This window comes from Schistocerca cancellata, chromosome 8, assembly GCF_023864275.1.
Source record: "Schistocerca cancellata isolate TAMUIC-IGC-003103 chromosome 8, iqSchCanc2.1, whole genome shotgun sequence".
NCBI lineage: Eukaryota > Metazoa > Arthropoda > Insecta > Orthoptera > Acrididae > Schistocerca > Schistocerca cancellata.
In genome coordinates this window covers 575,119,675-575,139,183 of record NC_064633.1, presented here as the reverse complement: position 1 = coordinate 575,139,183, position 19,509 = coordinate 575,119,675, and the positions used below count along the sequence as shown (strand labels likewise).

Below are 19,509 nucleotides of genomic sequence, written 5' to 3'. Positions count from 1 at the left end.
AGTTCATCTCATTCAAAAATGGTTCAAATGGCACTGAGCACTATGGGACTTAACATCTGAGGTCATCAGTCCCCTAGAACTTAGAACTACTTAAACCTAACTAACCTAAGGACATCACACACATCCATGCCCGAGGCAGGATTCGAACCTGCGACCGTAGCAGTCGCGCTTCATCTCATTCAGAAATAGTTACATAAATTCCATATTCAATACAATAATCACCACTGCATTAACTAGGATGTAATAAAATTTTTAATAATAACTGTGCTGAACACAAATGTGGACATGAGGAAGTGTACTAAAATAAAAAAAAACTTATGGACAACTATTCTAAGACAGAAATATGAAGGAAACTGCTTAAATTAATAGCAAGGAACAATGAATTGTAACATTCCAGAATGAATTTTTCACTCTGCAACGGGGTGTGCGCGAATATGAAACTGTGTGACGGACAGAGACTCGATCTCGGGACGTTTGCCTTTCGCGAGCAAGTGCTCTACCACCTGAGCTACCCAAGCAGGACTCACGAGCCGCCCTCGCAGCTTCACTTCCACCAGTACCACGTCTCCTTTCCTTTCTTCCATTAGTGGTAGTATCGCAAGTTTCGATGGTGAACTTCTTTAAAGTTTGGAAGGCAGTAGGCGGGTTCTCGCGGAAGTGAAGCTGTGAGGACGACTGATCAGTAGTACGTGGGTACCTTAGTTGCTAGAGCGCTTGCCCACGAAAGGCAGAGGGCTCGAGTTCGAGTCTCGGTCCGGTACGCAGTTTTAATTTGCCAGGAAATTTCAGTTGTATCATTGATCAAATTTTCATTATTAGATGTGAGGATGTATAGTAGATGCAAATTTTTCAATGTAATAAACGTGGTTATGCCTGTCAACATCACACTGAAGCAAAATGTGGGCGAAGTATACACTCGTGGAAATTGAAATAAGAACACCGTGAATTCATTGTCCCAGGAAGGGGAAACTTTATTGACACATTCCTGGGGTCAGATACATCACATGATCACACTGACAGGACCACAGGCACATAGACACAGGCAACAGAGCATGCACAATGTCGGCACTAGTACAGTGTATATCCACCTTTCGCAGCAATGCAGGCTGCTATTCTCCCATGGAGACGATCGTAGAGATGCTGGATGTAGTCCTGTGGAACGGCTTGCCATGCCATTTCCACCTGGCGCCTCAGTTGGACCAGCGTTCGTGCTGGACGTGCAGACGGCGTGAGACGATGCTTCATCCAGTCCCAAACATGCTCAATGGGGGACAGATCCGGAGATCTTGCTGGCCAGGGTAGTTGACTTACACCTTCTAGAGCACGTTGGGTGGCACGGGATACATGCGGACGTGCATTGTCCTGTTGGAACAGCAAGTTCCCTTGCCGGTCTAGGAATGGTAGAACGATGGGTTCGATGACGGTTTGGATGTACCGTGCACTATTCAGTGTCCCCTCGACGATCACCAGTGGTGTACGGCCAGTGTAGGAGATCGCTCCCCACACCATGATGCCGGGTGTTGGCCCTGTGTGCCTCGGTCGTATGCAGTCCTGATTGTGGCGCTCACCTGCACGGCGCCAAACACGCATACGACCATCATTGGCACCAAGGCAGAAGCGACTCTCATCGCTGAAGACGACACGTCTCCATTCGTCCCTCCATTCACGCCTGTCGCTACACCACTGGAGGCGGGCTGCACGATGTTGGGGCGTGAGCGGAAGACGGCCTAACGGTGTGCGGGACCGTAGCCCAGCTTCATGGAGACGGTTGCGAATGGTCCTCGCCGATACCCCAGGAGCAACAGTGTCCCTAATTTGCTGGGAAGTGGCGGTGCGGTCCCCTACGGCACTGCGTAGGATCCTACGGTCTTGGCGTGCATCCGTGCGTCGCTGCGGTCCGGTCCCAGGTCGACGGGCACGTGCACCTTCCGCCGACCACTGGCGACAACATCGATGTACTGTGGAGACCTCACGCCCCACGTGTTGAGCAATTCGGCGGTACGTCCACCCGGCCTCCCGCATGCCCACTATACGCCCTCGCTCAAAGTCCGTCAACTGCACATACGGTTCACGTCCACGCTGTCGCGGCATGCTACCAGTGTTAAAGACTGCGATGGAGCTCCGTATGCCACGGCAAACTGGCTGACACTGACGGCGGCGGTGCACAAATGCTGCGCAGCTAGCGCCATTCGACGGCCAACACCGCGGTTCCTGGTGTGTCCGCTGTGCCGTGCGTGTGATCATTGCTTGTACAGCCCTCTCGCAGTGTCAGGAGCAAGTATGGTGGGTCTGACACACCGGTGTCAATGTGTTCTTTTTTCCATTTCCAGGAGTGTATTTGTAAACGCCATTGTCTGCCGATTCATGGGATACATTTTGCCGATGTACCACTCTAGTGAAACTTATTTTCGCTACTAGAGTTTCACGTGACGTAAGAAAGGGTTAGAGCGAGATGACGAGGAGTGTTGCAAGCCATTTCCCCCCTAAATGAGCTATGGACTGTAAGATGAGAAGAACTGTCAGATTGTTCAACCCACACAGATAGCTCGGGTCGCAAATGACTAGGGTATGGAGGGTGCCACAGGGTAACAGGCGGAGGTGCGTCTCTCGACAGGCGTGACCTGCAGGCAGAGCTGTGTTAACAGCTGCAGCTGAGAGCGGATAGCATTGTTCAGGTAGCTGAGAGACGTGACCGCGGTGATTTACCCATCGCTATACGTAGCCAATGATGTGGATGATTTTGGCCGACAATATGAACAACGTGACCTGCAATGTAGAGGACTTTGGCCGTCAGTGAGAACAACATGACCTGCAGTGTCACTAACTGACCTACGAAAATTGCAAAATCAACGTCGAATCGAGACGACTAAAATGGCACAATTTCTGAAACAAAAGCACTGTGAGATACACAGATGTCAGTGAGATTCATTTTTATAGAGCATAATTATTTACACTTCCTGACACAAAAAGTGACGCACCCAGAAAGTATGGTCGGATCTCAATGTGTCGTCGCACACATCACACACTTTTGGCGGGTGATAAAATGAACAGAGTTGAATTTATCTGTGACAGGTAGAACGGCCACCTAAAATCTCAGAGTGGTTGAACAGACGATGGATAAGGCCTCTTTATCAAAGTCTGAAGGTTGACAAGTCGCATGGAAGATCAGCGTACCGAGGGGACAGCCAGCAGGATGGCAACTCCACCACCGCCGCAGGAGGCGTCGCCATCCATAGCTGATGGGGTCGCCTGCAGAATTTCTCTCGCTAGGCTTTCTAACAGATTCCAGCTCAAACTATGACTTATTCCAGCTCATAACAATTGAGGATATAATAGATAGGTGTTAGTTTCAAAGATAAGAAAGCTGCCGCTTCATACACTGCACAGAAGAAAGAGGCTACCACAAATTGAAAACCTGCCAAGATAAATTCAAAGACCTTCCGGGAGGGGTTCTTCGACTGCTCACGGAATTATAGAGATGGTGCAGAGCTCCATTCCCCTATCTTATACCTTTGTTAAATACATATCTTCGCTAAAAATGTGTGGGACATTACATTACTGAAGTGTCGCCCATTGCCGTTACTAACTTCACAAGCTGCCCTCCTGGCAGCCCCGTACCAACATTCTTATCAGAAACACAGTCGGGAAAAATTACAGTGCAAGTAGGGAGTCTGTTGGGATAAACTCACCGAACACAATACCACGAAGACGTCGCAAAATAATTGAACTAAAACTTGCTTATAGGACTGTGACCAGTTAGATTTTACTTAATTATCCCTGTCACTTTGATTATACAAAATACTGCTGGAACACATAATTATCTACAACCTTTCATTGGTGTAGATGACCATTACTAATCTTAGTAGTGAATATTTACAATTTGTTCATACGAAGGTTGGAACTTTAATAGTGGCAAATATTTATTTACAGCTCGTGCAAAATAGATACGTGTTTCAAAGTTTTGCTGACCTTCAAAGTAGTCACCAGCATTGTGTATAACCCGTTGCCAGCGACGTAGAAGTCGTAGGATACTCTTGGCAGTGCCAGTTATGTTGACAGTTCGAGCGGCGCGGTCTATTGCCCGACGAATTTGTAGCACTTCTGATGCGAATGCCATGAAGTGTTTCCTTTAGTTTAGATATCGAGTTGAATTGACGAGGGCTTCAGTCAGGGTAGTGCAGTAGGTGGTATAGCACTTAGCAGCCCCATCAGTCAAAAAAATCAGTAACAGTTTGCACTGTACGTGCTTGAGCAGTGTCCCGCAAAATGATGGTCAGGTCCTGCAGAAAGTGTCACCACTTCTGCCTCTATGCTGTTCATTTCTGGAACACAACCTACGACCAGGTTGGAGACAGAAGTGATGACACTTTCTGCAGGACCTGTCCATCATTTTGCAGGACAGTGCTCAAGCAAACACAGTGCAAGCTGTTACTGATTTGTTTGACTAATGGGGCTGCTAAGTTCTACACCACCTGCTGCACTACCCTGACTTAAGCCCTCGTGAGTCCATCTCCATTTCTAAACTGAAGGAAACACTTCACGCCATTCGCTTCAGAACTGCTACAAATTCGTCGGGTTATAGACCGCGCCCTCGAACTGTCAACACAACTGGCACTGCTAAGAGTATCCTACGACTTCCACATCGCTGGCAACGGGTTATACACAATGCTGGTGACTACTTTGAAGGTCAGCAAAACTTTGAAACACGTATCTATTTTGTGCGAGCTGTAAATAAATAGTTGCCACTATTAAAGTTCCAAACTCGTATGTCAATCAGAATCGAATTCGCACGAAGGTCGCCTTTCATCATTATTAACGAAAGCGTGGCACTCATTGCTCACGCTTACGTAGAGCAGTGGCACGAATATTGCTAGTGTTGGTTCGTGACTCATCAGCGGCAGGCGCCACAGGGGAACGTGAGCGCTGAAGCGTCTTGAGTAGGAAGGTGGGAATAGTGGTGCTCGTAGGTTGGCCTGTTGGCAGAAGCGAAGCTGAAGCGTCTTGAGTAGGAAGGTGGAAATAGTGGTGCTCGTAGGTTGGCCTGTTGGCAGAAGTGAAGCTGAAGCGTCTTGAGTAGGAAGGTGGAAATAGTGGTGCTCGTAGGTTGGCCTGTTGGTAGAAGCGAAGCTGAAGCGTCTTGAGTAGGAAGGTGGAAATAGTGGTGCTCGTAGGTTGGCCTGTTGGCAGAAGCGAAGCTGAAGCGTCTTGAGTAGGAAGGTGGGAATAGTGGTGCTCGTAGGTTGGCCTGTTGGCAGAAGCGAAGCTGAAGCGTCTTGAGTAGGAAGGTGGAAATAGTGGTGCTCGTAGGTTGGCCTGTTGGCAGAAGCGAAGCTGAAGCGTCTTGAGTAGTAAGGTGGAAATAGTGGTGCTCGTAGGTTGGCCTGTTGGCAGAAGCGAAGCTGAAGCGTCTTGAGTAGGAAGGTGGAAATAGTGGTGCTCGTAGGTTGGCCTGTTGGCAGAAGCGAAGCTGAAGCGTCTTGAGTAGGAAGGTGGAAATAGTGGTGCTCGTAGGTTGGCCTGTTGGCAGAAGTGAAGCTGAAGCGTCTTGAGTAGGAAGGTGGAAATAGTGGTGCTCGTAGGTTGGCCTGTTGGTAGAAGCGAAGCTGAAGCGTCTTGAGTAGGAAGGTGGAAATAGTGGTGCTCGTAGGTTGGCCTGTTGGCAGAAGCGAAGCTGAAGCGTCTTGAGTAGGAAGGTGGGAATAGTGGTGCTCGTAGGTTGGCCTGTTGGCAGAAGCGAAGCTGAAGCGTCTTGAGTAGGAAGGTGGAAATAGTGGTGCTCGTAGGTTGGCCTGTTGGCAGAAGCGAAGCTGAAGCGTCTTGAGTAGGAAGGTGGAAATAGTGGTGCTCGTAGGTTGGCCTGTTGGCAGAAGCGAAGCTGAAGCGTCTTGAGTAGGAAGGTGGAAATAGTGGTGCTCGTAGGTTGGCCTGTTGGCAGAAGCGAAGCTGAAGCGTCTTGAGTAGTAAGGTGGAAATAGTGGTGCTCGTAGGTTGGCCTGTTGGCAGAAGCGAAGCTGAAGCGTCTTGAGTAGGAAGGTGGAAATAGTGGTGCTCGTAGGTTGGCCTGTTGGCAGAAGCGAAGCTGAAGCGTCTTGAGTAGGAAGGTGGAAATAGTGGTGCTCGTAGGTTGGCCTGTTGGCAGAAGCGAAGCGTTCTTGTGGGGATTTCAGATTTACAATCTGTGGCATTAGTTGGGACGCTAAGGATCCAGTTGATTACATATCGGGAGTGTGTTTCTCTTACAAATAACTTTCCGTTACGATTGTGGAATCTTTATGTTACTGAATTTAGCACAATATGATAAAAAAGGGAAATATGATCGCCAAATAATTGTTGCGGCCACAGTCAAGAGACAGTTTTGTGGCAATTTATCGGAGGTGAAGCCAGAAAAATCAAGGTACGTGTTATTGCTCTGGAACTCCTTTGTACAAAAGAACAGTGACGTTATCGAAACTAAGCGGTAGTGCTAATGTGGGAACAAACAGAAAGGCGGTAATTTGCGTGCTGGCTCACAGCGCCGTCCAGCACAGTTACCAGCAATTACAGGTGCACAAAGAGAACGCCGATTACCCGCTGGCGAAGGTCTTGCGGTGCCACTATGAGCAGAACGTCATGGATACTTCGGCTGCTCTGCAGTCTTTCCCACAGGACTTTAAACAAACTATTCGGTAAAAGAAATTGATATTTCGCATCTTATAGACCTGAACACCACTTAGTTAATGGTTATAGTTTTTTTGATATTTTGCAATGAAGTAAAACACTGCTTGAAATTCGAAATAGAATGCAATGAAAAATAGGAGTCACTATGAGTTTACGTTTGGTCCATACTAGGTCATATATTGCTATGAAATGTCGCTAACATATAGAATGTTCCTGTAAACTTGGGAGGCGATCTATATGTACTTCAAGTCTCAAAAATATGGAAAGTATGTAATGCGTTTACTAACGCTTTTGCATGTTAATAATGCAGGAACTGGAATTTCGTAACGTCCATTGTACATCACAAACGGTTCCATATATCGAAATGACTTCTTGACAAATCATGGAACACAAAGAGGAGAATATTTTTCCATGAGCTAAACATTTTCTTACTTGCTACGGTATATGAGTACCTACAGACTTTTCCATTGGAGTAATGTAATTTTAAGAACCATCGGTAACTGGTGAAATGAGAAATGACGTGGCTTTGCTTTTTCATTAGCTATTTACCTGTCTTATCCTCATTCCTCATTTAACAAAGCTATTGATTCACGGCGCTGTTGCACTGCAACCTCGTTTGCATGTTATTGAGGCGACATTGTGTAAAATTCGCTGTGTTTGGGTAAAGGAAGCAAATCGTTACATGATGACAAGATAAAATCATCTGGAAGCGAGCTCGATACAAACAGTTAATTTTCTCGAGGTAGGAGATAAATACAATGTGTCTCAAGTGGAGTGGTCAATATTTAAGGACATGACAGCAATGATTATTCGAAGAAAATGAGTCTAGTAAACATGGGCTCATATATACTTAAGAGCTATAGCCACTTGTTACATAGAAGAGATGAATTTCACATCAGTGAAGATGAACAACTGCTCATAGTTCTTAAGTTATGTACTTTAGAGCTCATGTTTACTGGACGGAAATTGGAAATTTATGGTAAGGTCGTATCGGACCTAAGTGCTGAGGTCATCGGTCCCTAAGCTTACGCACTACATAATCTAACTTAAACTAACTTACGCTAAGGACAGCACACACACCCATGTCCAAGGGAGGACTCGAACCGCTGAACGGAAGGAGGCGAGCGGACCGTGAAAAGACCCCCTAGACCGCGCGGCGTTTACTGGACGGTTATTGTTGTTTTGGCTCTCACTAACACCTCTCAAAGTGTGGGAAGGAAGGAGTCCGCAGTAGAAAAGATGTGTTTCACACCCTCGAGGATTAGAAGTGCTCGTATTTGTTAAGGTACGCATTTTGGACGCCAAGTTTGTTATGCTTTTTTGCATCGAATGATCGTTCCTATCATAGGCCTGAATATTGACGATTCCCCCTGGGACACTGTGTATATTTCTCTTCCCTAGTTTAAAGCTGCATTTAGTATATAGCAAAGTATGATCTAATATACCCCACACGTAAACTTACAGCAGGTCCTAGCTTTCACTGGAGTCTGTTCGAATTTCATGCAGTACGTTTTTACTTGTGAAATACCACAATAACTATGACCATTAACGAAATGATAGGCAATTCACTGTAAAATTGACGAATGAAGCTGCAAGACGCGAAAGAAACGATTTTTTAATCACATAGTTCCTCCTAAATCGTGTGAGAGAGGTTCCAGAATAGCCAGCTTACTCTTTCTACTAAACCTGCCGTGTAGTATATCGGCCATCTGTCACACGGAGTGGGCAAAGAATGTTTCGTTCGTTCTGGCTAGCCAGCTAGTGCGTGCACGCTGCGGTCGGTGCTAGCAGTCACAACGTGCTGCCTCGTTACGCAACGCTGGACTTCCTTCACGCTGGTTCAAGCCGCCTCAAGCTGGCCTCCACGAGGGAGGTAACCTGCTTTCTTTGTGTGTTCAGCTTTACAGCCATTCGATACTTAGGTGAACTTTGATGTTGCCGCGGCTACAAGGTCGATTTGTGACCGAGCGAGGTGGCGCAGTGGTTAGGACACTGGACTTGCATTCGGGAGGACGATGGCTCAATCCCGCGTCCGGCCATCCTGAAATAGATTTTCTGTGATTTCCCTAAATCGCTCCAGGCAAATGTCGGGAAGGTTCCCTTTGAAAGGGCACGGCCGACTTCCTTCCCCATCCTTCCCTAATCCGATGGGAACGACAACCTCGCTGTCTGGTCTCCTCCCCCAAACAACCCAACCACATTTGTGAGATGTGGCCCCTGATTGAGAGTACATAGCCGAGGATTGCCAGGGGTAAAGTAGCCGCAGTAGAAACGGATCTGAACGTCGAGTATTTTCTGCTTCTGACGAGAACACGGCAAGTGCCATAACCCGATCTCCCAGAAACTTCACTCGGTGGAAGAGGAGCCAAAATAAGAGAACACCAGTCTCGGCTGGTCCCCAGATACTCGACCGTTTCTGAGAAAACGACCGTCAAAGTTCTCGACGTAATTTCAATGCCTTTCAGCGAGCGATAAGCTCAGCCGAACTTGTGGCATAATGGGTAGCAAAAGTGAAAACTTTTGCTTTCTGTCTTCAAAATCCAATAACTGCTTTTATTTATTTCATTTTTTCTCGTTTATCTACCCATGTTTGTAGAAGGTTACTACATGAATGCTTCTTTCGAGTTACGGGATACAAGGACTCTATATCCACTGTAAAATTACAGCTGGGTTTCAGAAAAAGGGTCATACATTTGTTTTCTAAGTGTGTATGACATCTTCTTGCGTTATAAACTTCATTATTAAATCAGTTCTTAATTCTTACAAGTCGTTCTTATGTTTATTCTTTAGGAATATTTGGTGCTTCTCTTGCACCGATCATAGGAACGTCAGAAGTATAGGAATTACGGGCGCCACGAGCATTCAACAAAAGCAGGTTTGCCAAAGAGGCATTTCTTTGTACGAACCGCACTCGGGAAAGAAACGTCGTTAATATTTCTGAATATTTCGCGCGTTGATAATAATGTAGTGGCAAACCAAGCTTTTTTGAAAGTTGTCGTTTCTGAATCAAGATACACCACAGAAATCTCACCAAAAAGATTTCAAATAATTTTTCCGATAATTTATTATTTACTTATTTTAAATTCATGCATCAATAATTATACGAATGAAGACTACATTATTTCATCATACATTGGAAATCATTAGCATCCCTGAGTCAACAGATTGGGACGTTTACAAGACAACAACCATCTGCACGAACAGTTCGACGACGCTTGCAGCAGTATAGACTATCAGCTCGGAGACCATGGCTGCGATTACCGTTGACGCTGCATCACAGACAGGAGCGCCTGCGATGGTGTACTCAACGACGAACCTGGGTGCACGAATGGCAAAACGTCATTTTTTCGGATGAATCCAGGTTCTGTTTAGTGGACATTACATTTAAGATGTGTTACGACCCGTGGCTCTACCCTTCATTCGATCCCTGCGAAACCCTACATTTCAGCAGGATAATGCACAACCGCATGTTGCAGGTCCTGTACGGGCCTTTCCGGATACAGATAATGTGCGACCGCTGCCCTGGCCAGCACATTCTCCAGATCTCTCACCAATTGAAAACGTCTGGTCAATAGTGGCAGAGCTACTGGCTCGTCACAATACGCCAGTCACTACTCTTAATGAACTGTGGTATCGTGTTGAAGCTGCATGAGCAGTTGTGCCTGTACACGCCATCCGAGCTCTGTTTGACTCAATGCCCAGGCGTATCAAGGGCGTTATTACGGCCAGAGATGGTTGTTCTGGGTACTGATTTCTCAGGATCTATGCCCCCAAATTGCTTGAAAATGTAATCACATGTCAGTTCTAGTATAATACACTCCTGGAAATGGAAAAAAGAACACATTGACACCGGTGTGTCAGACCCACCATACTTGCTCCGGACACTGCGAGAGGGCTGTACAAGCAATGATTACACGCACGGCACAGCGGACACACCAGGAACCGCGGTGTTGGCCGTCGAATGGCGCTAGCTGCGCAGCATTTGTGCACCGCCGCCGTCAGTGTCAGCCAGTTTGCCGTGGCATACGGAGCTCCATCGCAGTCTTTAACACTGGTAGCATGCCGCGACAGCGTGGACGTGAACCGTATGTGCAGTTGACGGACTTTGAGCGAGGGCGTATAGTGGGCATGCGGGAGGCCGGGTGGACGTACCGCCGAATTGCTCAACACGTGGGGCGTGAGGTCTCCACAGTACATCGATGTTGTCGCCAGTGGTCGGCGGAAGGTGCACGTGCCCGTCGACCTGGGACCGGACCGCAGCGACGCACGGATGCACGCCAAGACCGTAGGATCCTACGCAGTGCCGTAGGGGACCGCACCGCCACTTCCCAGCAAATTAGGGACACTGTTGCTCCTGGGGTATCGGCGAGGACCATTCGCAACCGTCTCCATGAAGCTGGGCTACGGTCACGCACACTGTTAGGCCGTCTTCCGCTCACACCCCAACATCGTGCAGCCCGCCTCCAGTGGTGTCGCGACAGGCGTGAATGGAGGGACGAATGGAGACGTGTCGTCTTCAGCGATGAGAGTCGCGTCTGCATTGGTGCCAATGATGGTCGTATGCGTGTTCGGCGCCGTGCAGGTGAGCGCCACAATCAGGACTGCATACGACCGAGGCACACAGGGCCAACACCCGGCATCATGGTGTGGGGAGCGATCTCGTACACTGGCCGTACACCACTGGTGATCGTCGAGGGGACACTTAATAGTGCACGGTACATCCAAACCGTCATCGAACCCATCGTTCTACCATTCCTAGACCGGCAAGGGAACTTGCTGTTCCAACAGGACAATGCACGTCCGCATGTATCCCGTGCCACCCAACGTGCTCTAGAAGGTGTAAGTCAACTACCCTGGCCAGCAAGATCTCCGGATCTGTCCCCCATTGAGCATGTTTGGGACTGGATGAAGCGTCGTCTCACGCGGTCTGCACGTCCAGCACGAACGCTGGTCCAACTGAGGCGCCAGGTGGAAATGGCATGGCAAGCCGTTCCACAGGACTACATCCAGCATCTCTACGATCGTCTCCATGGGAGAATAGCAGCCTGCATTGCTGCGAAAGGTGGATATACACTGTACTAGTGCCGACATTGTGCATGCTCTGTTGCCTGTGTCTATGTGCCTGTGGTTCTGTCAGTGTGATCATGTGATGTATCTGACCCCAGGAATGTGTCAATAAAGTTTCCCCTTCCTGGGACAATGAATTCACGGTGTTCTTATTTCAATTTCCAGGAGTGTATATTTGTCCAATGAATACCGGTTTATCATCTGCATTTGTTCTTGGTGTAGCAATTTTAATGACCAGTAGTGTATTTACCCGCTAAAACGCACACAGAGTACCTCGTAAACCTTGACAGTCGTTTTCCACAGACGTTCGAATATGTACGGATAATGCGAGACACGTGTTCGCTCTTCCCCTGAGAGAAGTTTCTCGTAAACCGGCTCGCTGCACAAGTCGTGTTGCCCTCGCAAGCTGCGTGCTGTACTCGCCTGCCGGGACCTGCCGAAGCGCAGGAAGTTGCGCTCGGAGCCGCGGCCGAGCCGCAGGAAGCCCGAGGAGGCCCTGTCCCTGCCGAGGCGCAGGAAGGCGGAGGGCGCGCCGCCGGCTCGCCCCAGCCGCAGGAAGTTGCTGCGCGGCGTCGTCTGCACCAGCCCCAGCTCGCCGTCGCCTTCACCGCCGGCGCCGGCGCCCTCGTCGTCCACGGCGGCCGCCTCGGCGTCGGCGTCGGCGCGAGACTGCAGGGCGCCGCCCGCGGCCATCAGCAGCAGCAGCAGCAGCAGCGCCGGCGGCGTCATCCCGGGAGCCTGCCGGCACCAGCCGATACTCTCTCACCTGGAGTACGTACTGTTGTGTTGGCAGAAGAGCCAACACCGTGTTACTAGAGGAGGCCGAAATTCATGCGTTTTAGCTCACGCAGGCTGGCGTGAGGAGGGAAAAACTATACTGACGTCAGTTCTGGAACATGACAAGGAATTTAAATTCAGAAAGCGGACGAAATTAGTTTGATAACTTTAATCCATTAATGATGAACGTCGCTCTTGACGGTACATGAGTCACAATATTATCTGTACTTATAGTAACTGAATATGGCGCCTTTCTAGGTCGTAGCAAATGACGTAGCTGAAGGCTATGCTAAACTGTTGTCTCGGCAAATGAGAGCGTATGTAAACAGTGAACCATCGCTAGCAAAGTCGGCTGTACAACTGGGCGAGTGCTAGGGAGTCTCTCTAGACTAGACCTGCCGTGTGGCGGCGCTCGGTCTGCAATCACTGATAGTGGCGACACGCGGGTCCGACGTATACTAACGGACCGCGGCCGATTTAAAGGCTACCACCTAGCAAGTGTGGTGTCTGGCGGTGACACCACACTTCCTCCCTAGGGAAACAAGCCACGCACCGCACACACTTCCCTCCTTCTAGCACCTAACTGAACGTATGTCTGCGAGAGTGGAAGCTGTCATCGAGACTAAAGGTGGGTCAACACAATATTGAATTCCAGCAATACCGACGGAGGACGCCACGTACTTTTAACTCATTTTCAGCCAGGTGTCCGGATACTTTTAATCACATAGTGTATTTGACCCGTGATGACTGGGTGTTGTGTGCTGTCCTTAGCTTAGTTAGGTTTAAGTAGTTCTAAGTTCTAGGGGACTGATGACCATAGATGTTAAGTTCCATAGTGCTCAGAGCCATTTCCGTCTAACACCATAGATCTAATGTTGTACTGATTTATTTTGCCTTTTGTTTGATGTTTAATGTAATAACGTTGTTTCTGTAAATGTTTTGATTGCATTGATAGCACAAGAGTGTTCGCTTTTTTCCTTTGTAAAAACTTTGCTGTCTTGGTTTGATTCTATGCAATGTAGTGTATCTATCAATTAAATTCATTGTCTCATTTGGAGGGAACAAAACTTAATTTATATAATTGTAAGTTTGTTTAAATAATTTTTTGTAGAAATTTCAATATGTGCAAATGTTCTGTTATATTTAATATGTTTTGTTGCTCTTATGTAAAATGCTGACCTCCACTCAGGGTTCTTAGTTATTTTGCATGTACAAGGTGTTGTGGTTCCCCTCGGGAACGGAAGCATGCAGCGCGCGCAAAATATGGTTGGCATGGATAGAAAGGTGGAAGGGATAGTCAGTCGGGGACGAGCTACCAAACTCTCAACTGCTCATGCAGAAGTTGTGTCTTGTGCTGGTGCCGAGAGAGGCTTTTGGTGTCGGTTTCCAAGGTGCTAATGTCTCGGATGGATGGATAAAGACCTGGAACTGTTCTGCAATTGGTATCTATCATCGCCACCAAGAAATGACAGAGTCCAGCATTTCCGCCAGCAAATCCACCGAGCGACATGCACTCGCCACAACGTTGCGCAGTCACTGAAAAGGAACGAAGGAGTTGTAGATATGTAAAGTGAAGGATCAGCTCATTGGATGTTTTAGTGTGCTCAAATATAAGTTAACTTATAACTGAATTTATGTACCTACCTTGATTTTTTTCTTATCACAACACTTATCAGGTTCCCCTCCGTTTGAACTATGAGAGTGTCCTTGTTGTGGAAAAAATGAAAGCCTCAAAGCCAAACAGTTAATTAAATAATGTTGTTTGATATTTGGTAAGAAGGGGAGTATTCAGATTTACTGTGGATTTGGTAAAATTGTGGGAGGTAGTAAATGTAGCTTTGTGAAAACCTCCTAGTAATTGAAACAGTCCAATTTAAAGTTTTGTGGACTTTCTAAGTTACCTATTTAATCATTGACTTGAAAGGAGAAGACTCTGGTAATAAAGACAGGCAATAAAACATCTTGAGGTTACTTCCAAAAGTAAATATTTCTCAAGTTTGGCTTGAAATGTTCTTCTTAGTGAACAATTTGCTGTTACTTTTAAAAACTAAAAGTTCTTAAAACTGAGACTTATAGAGTTTCGCTTGGTTATTGATCATAATGCTGCCTGTTGTAAATTGTAAAAAGTGAGTCAGTTTGTTACAAATATGTCAATATCGTGTCTCACTGCAGTAAAAGTCGTGAACTGTATTTGTGGAAATTTATATACTCATGTTTCTTAAGTGCTTGTCTCTCTTGTATATTAAAAGTGCATATTAATGGTGTAACAGGATCCACAGTTTCTCTATTGTGCTCATGATAGATAACCATTAATAGAAAGACCATTATCTATGAATACAGTAACTTCTTTATCCAAAAGATCAGTGAGAAATAATTTGCTAGTGACATATTTTTTTCCATGTCAGAAAATTAATTGGTAAAAGAAATACTGAATCTATGTCCATTTTATGATTCTACAGTGAACATTGATAGTAATATTATTGAGAACATTCAGTTTGACTAAGCCCTGAAGATAGTAGTGTGTATCGTTATCCGTTATATTTCTGCAAATAGTTTGTTCTGCTCTGTCAGCTCCAACCTTAACGTTAACATATGCAGGTGCCAGAGTTCACTGCACTCTCGTGTGGCAAAGTATAGGTTGTGTTTGTCCGTTAAAGTTACTCATACGTATTTTCTTGAACAAGAATATTAATCATTCTCTTGCCTAATTAGGCTGGCGAACATTTTATTTATTCTTTGAACAGTGTGGATAGGTAAAATATTGTTTGGCTCAAATGGCTCTGAGCACTATGGGACTTAACTACTGAGGTCATCAGTCCCCTAGAACTTAGAACTACACTCCTGGAAATGGAAAAAAGAACACATTGACACCGGTGTGTCAGACCCACCATACTTGCTCCGGACACTGCGAGAGGGCTGTACAAGCAATGATCACACGCACGGCACAGCGGACACACCAGGAACCGCGGTGTTGGCCGTCGAATGGCGCTAGCTGCGCAGCATTTGTGCACCGCCGCCGTCAGTGTCAGCCAGTTTGCCGTGGCATACGGAGCTCCATCGCAGTCTTTAACACTGGTAGCATGCCGCGACAGCGTGGACGTGAACCGTATGTGCAGTTGACGGACTTTGAGCGAGGGCGTATAGTGGGCATGCGGGAGGCCGGGTGGACGTACCGCCGAATTGCTCAACACGTGGGGCGTGAGGTCTCCACAGTACATCGATGTTGTCGCCAGTGGTCGGCGGAAGGTGCACGTGCCCGTCGACCTGGGACCGGACCGCAGCGACGCACGGATGCACGCCAAGACCGTAGGATCCTACGCAGTGCCGTAGGGGACCGCACCGCCACTACCCAGCAAATTAGGGACACTGTCGCTCCTGGGGTATCGGCGAGGACCATTCGCAACCGTCTCCATGAAGCTGGGCTACGGTCCCGCACACCGTTAGGCCGTCTTCCGCTCACGCCCCAACATCGTGCAACCCGCCTCCAGTGGTGTCGCGACAGGCGTGAATGGAGGGACGAATGGAGACGTGTCGTCTTCAGCGATGAGAGTCGCTTCTGCCTTGGTGCCACTGATGGTCGTATGCGTGTTTGGCGCCGTGCAGGTGAGCGTTACAATCAGGACTGCATACGACCGAGGCACACAGGGCCAACACCCGGCGTCATGGTGTGGGGAGCGATCTCCTACACTGGCCGTACACCACTGGTGATCGTCGAGGGGACACTGAATAGTGCACGGTGCATCCAAACCGTCATCGAACCCATCGTTCTACCATTCCTAGACCGGCAAGGGAACTTGCTGTTCCAACAGGACAATGCACGTCCGCATGTATCCCGTGCCACCCAACGTGCTCTAGAAGGTGTAAGTCAACTACCCTGGCCAGCAAGATCTCCGGATCTGTCCCCCATTGAGCATGTTTGGGACTGGATGAAGCGTCGTCTCACGCGGTCTGCACGTCCAGCACGAACGCTGGTCCAACTGAGGCGCCAGGTGGAAATGGCATGGCAAGCCGTTCCACAGGACTACATCCAGCATCTCTACGATCGTCTCCATGGGAGAATAGCAGCCTGCATTGCTGCGAAAGGTGGATATACACTGTACTAGTGCCGACATTGTGCATGCTCTGTTGCCTGTGTCTATGTGCCTGTGGTTCTGTCAGTGTGATCATGTGATGTATCTGACCCCAGGAATGTGTCAATAAAGTTTCCCCTTCCTGGGACAATGAATTCACGGTGTTCTTATTTCAATTTCCGGGAGTGTACTTAAACCTAACTAACCTAAGGACATCACACACATCCATGCCCGAGGCAGGATTCGAACCTGCGACCGTAGCGGTCACGCGGTTCCAAACTGACGCGCTTAGAACCGCACGGCCACAGCGGCCGGCTAAAATATTGTTTGTTACTATTTAAATATTTACGTAATGCTGACTTTCACTTCCGATAAGCCACCTCCGTTAGGTAAATCGCGGTCAGCACAACAAAATTCCTTTCAGAGGGTAACACTGCCCTGCTTCTTTATACGGTAATTGCTTTAATGAAAATAATTTCATTATACGAACTGCTTCCAGCTTAGAGGTTATGGTATAACAGTAGCGGACGGTAGTGTTATAAACTCTCCTCAGGAATGTTGTTCCAACAAGAGAGTGCGTCAAGATGACCACAGTGTGCCTAAAACGAAATTGAGCTCAGGCTTCCTCTGCAAACTGAGAGTAAGGCTGAATCTTTAATAGGACCGATCCACAAATAAATTTCTCTAGTTCCTTATCAAATTCTGTATGGTCTTACTGATCTTTAGTTATTTCTCCAGTGAAAACTACATGGTCTTACCAACATTCAAATTTATGATGTACATATGCAGACTGAAGAAAAGACTGAAAATTTGTGCCAAAGCCAGGATTCGAACACAGGTCTCCTGCTCCCTAGGCAGATGCACTAACCACTACGCCACCCTGGCAAATTGGCTTTGCACAACTACACTAGCACGACTCCTTCCTCAATCCAAATTCCCATTGATGCTTCAGCCTACTTCGTACTACACCTAAGAACGAACAGCATATAATTTCACTTGATTGAAGCACCTTTAGCTTGGCTTTCAGGCAGGACCCCCCATTTCGTTTGATGTTGGTCTCCTATTCCAGTACAGTTGGAGAGTCTCTGCAATGTTGATCGAGGTTAGGTGGAATACGAAGTCGGCTGAGGCGTGAAGGGGAATTTGGATTGAGAGGGGTGCTAGGGTATGTAAGCAGTTGTGAAAAGTCACTGTAGTAGGGTGGCATAACTGTTAGAGCATCTGTCTAGTGAGGTTCGAATCTCGACCTTGATGCACATTTTCATTCGTCTGTTCAGTGTGCATTAGTAAATCACACATGTCTGAGACCCGAAAAAGTATCTGACACCATATAGATTCATTTAATATTCAAACTGAAGATTCTGAAGGTCGGGGAAGATGTTCCATTTTCTCGTCCTCATGAAATCAGCGTTGTACGCGTCTCTAGCGGCATTACCTCCCCTGGTCAAGCAACCTGCTGCTGGGAACACTACGTGAGCTACGCCCAGCATCGCTCACATATGTCAAACAGTTTACTCGCGGAAAAACAGTCTGTTTTCCACCATTCGGTATTAATTTCCTGTCATTCCCACGAAACTGTACCCTATGTTGTACAGTATAAAGTGGTTATAAATCGTGTGGTGTGAGAGTTAAAATTAATAATTGAGTGTTCTCAGGAATACAGCCGAGTTGTCGGAAAATCTGATAAACAGGGACGGAGCTTTAAATTTAAACAAGCTTTCGGTTCCGGCACTCAATCTATTAAGATCTCGCCGGTCATCACATATAGCACACCCGGGAAATGCTAGGAGAATGTGCGCTTCAGCGAATATCAGTATAGAAGCATTCACAAATAAAATAAGGGAGGCAACAATGTTCGCCAGTCGCTGACGCTTACTGATACACACTGACATCAATGCTCGCCCAACCCTCGGGCATGGCGACAGAACTGACGCCAGAGGGCAGGGCGTCGTAGACACAATAAACGAATCCAACCTTTTCGTACTGAGTAAAGCAGGACGGCCATCGACCTTCTGTGGATATGCAAGTGGAACGATTGGTATGTCCTCAACAAAGTCACACATAGAGATCACAACGTAACAGTCACAAACAGAGCAATCACTACTGACACAGCATCCGTGGTTGCTGCTATCCAAGGCACACTAACAAACTCACGCCTTTATGCTACACACGATGGCACTGATTTCAGAGTTTGCACACTAACACACACGTATTACAAAAAACCCAGTCAGCTGCCATACCAGTAGCGAACGAAAAACGCAAGCAGGGAACGCTACGGTCCACAACGCTGACTATACTCCGGGAAGACTCATGAGATAAAAGACGACAGTATTAAAGGTAAAAAACGGCACAAGAATGGTAAATTAGGCTCCAAATGATCACGATGCTAAAGACAAGTACAAAAACAAACTTAACAAGAAAAATGTTCAAATGTGTGTGAAATCTTATGGGACTTAACTCCTAAGGTCATCAGTCCCTAAGCTTACACACTACTTAACCTAAATTATCCTAAGGACAAACACACACACGCATGCCCGAGGGAGGACTCGAACCTCCGCCGGGACCAGCCACACAGTCTATGACTGCAGCGTCCCAGACCGCTCGGCTAATCCCGCGTGGCCAAACTTAACAAGCCAAGGCAGGACCACTGAGACAACTTCGTGCGGTCTCAGGTAGAAAAAAAATATGTCGGCAGAATCGTACAAACTGTAGACTGACAAAATCAAATCATCACTTGTACTCCCCGCACTGAGGCGTCAGGCTGGGAAACTTCTGCGGAATACCTCCTACAAAACCTTCTCCTGGACGACGACCCGACTTACGACCAACAAAAACATATCAATCTTCGCCGACTAATAAAAATCAACTACGCTGCTGACCAAGTAGTCATCCTCTTCGCTCAAGAGGAAGTTTCCCTGGACCTAAATTCAAACCAAAA

General features: G+C 47.3%; 1 protein-coding gene and 1 non-coding gene across 2 annotated transcripts in view; both read right to left on the bottom strand.

The window, feature by feature from the left end:
- Nucleotides 1-19,509, bottom strand: part of LOC126095692 (uncharacterized) — a 120,190-nt gene that overhangs the window by 24,399 nt on the left and 76,282 nt on the right. Inside the window, exons 2-3 of the mRNA XM_049910445.1 lie at nucleotides 12,370-12,462; nucleotides 12,148-12,300 (exon numbers count right to left, since the gene is read on the bottom strand). Coding sequence (XP_049766402.1) covers nucleotides 12,148-12,300; nucleotides 12,370-12,462 — 246 coding nt within the window. The remainder of the gene's footprint in view (nucleotides 1-12,147; nucleotides 12,301-12,369; nucleotides 12,463-19,509) is intronic.
- Nucleotides 17,385-17,456, bottom strand: Trnap-agg (transfer RNA proline (anticodon AGG)). The gene has a single exon. It is a non-coding gene; the product is annotated as a tRNA-Pro (tRNA).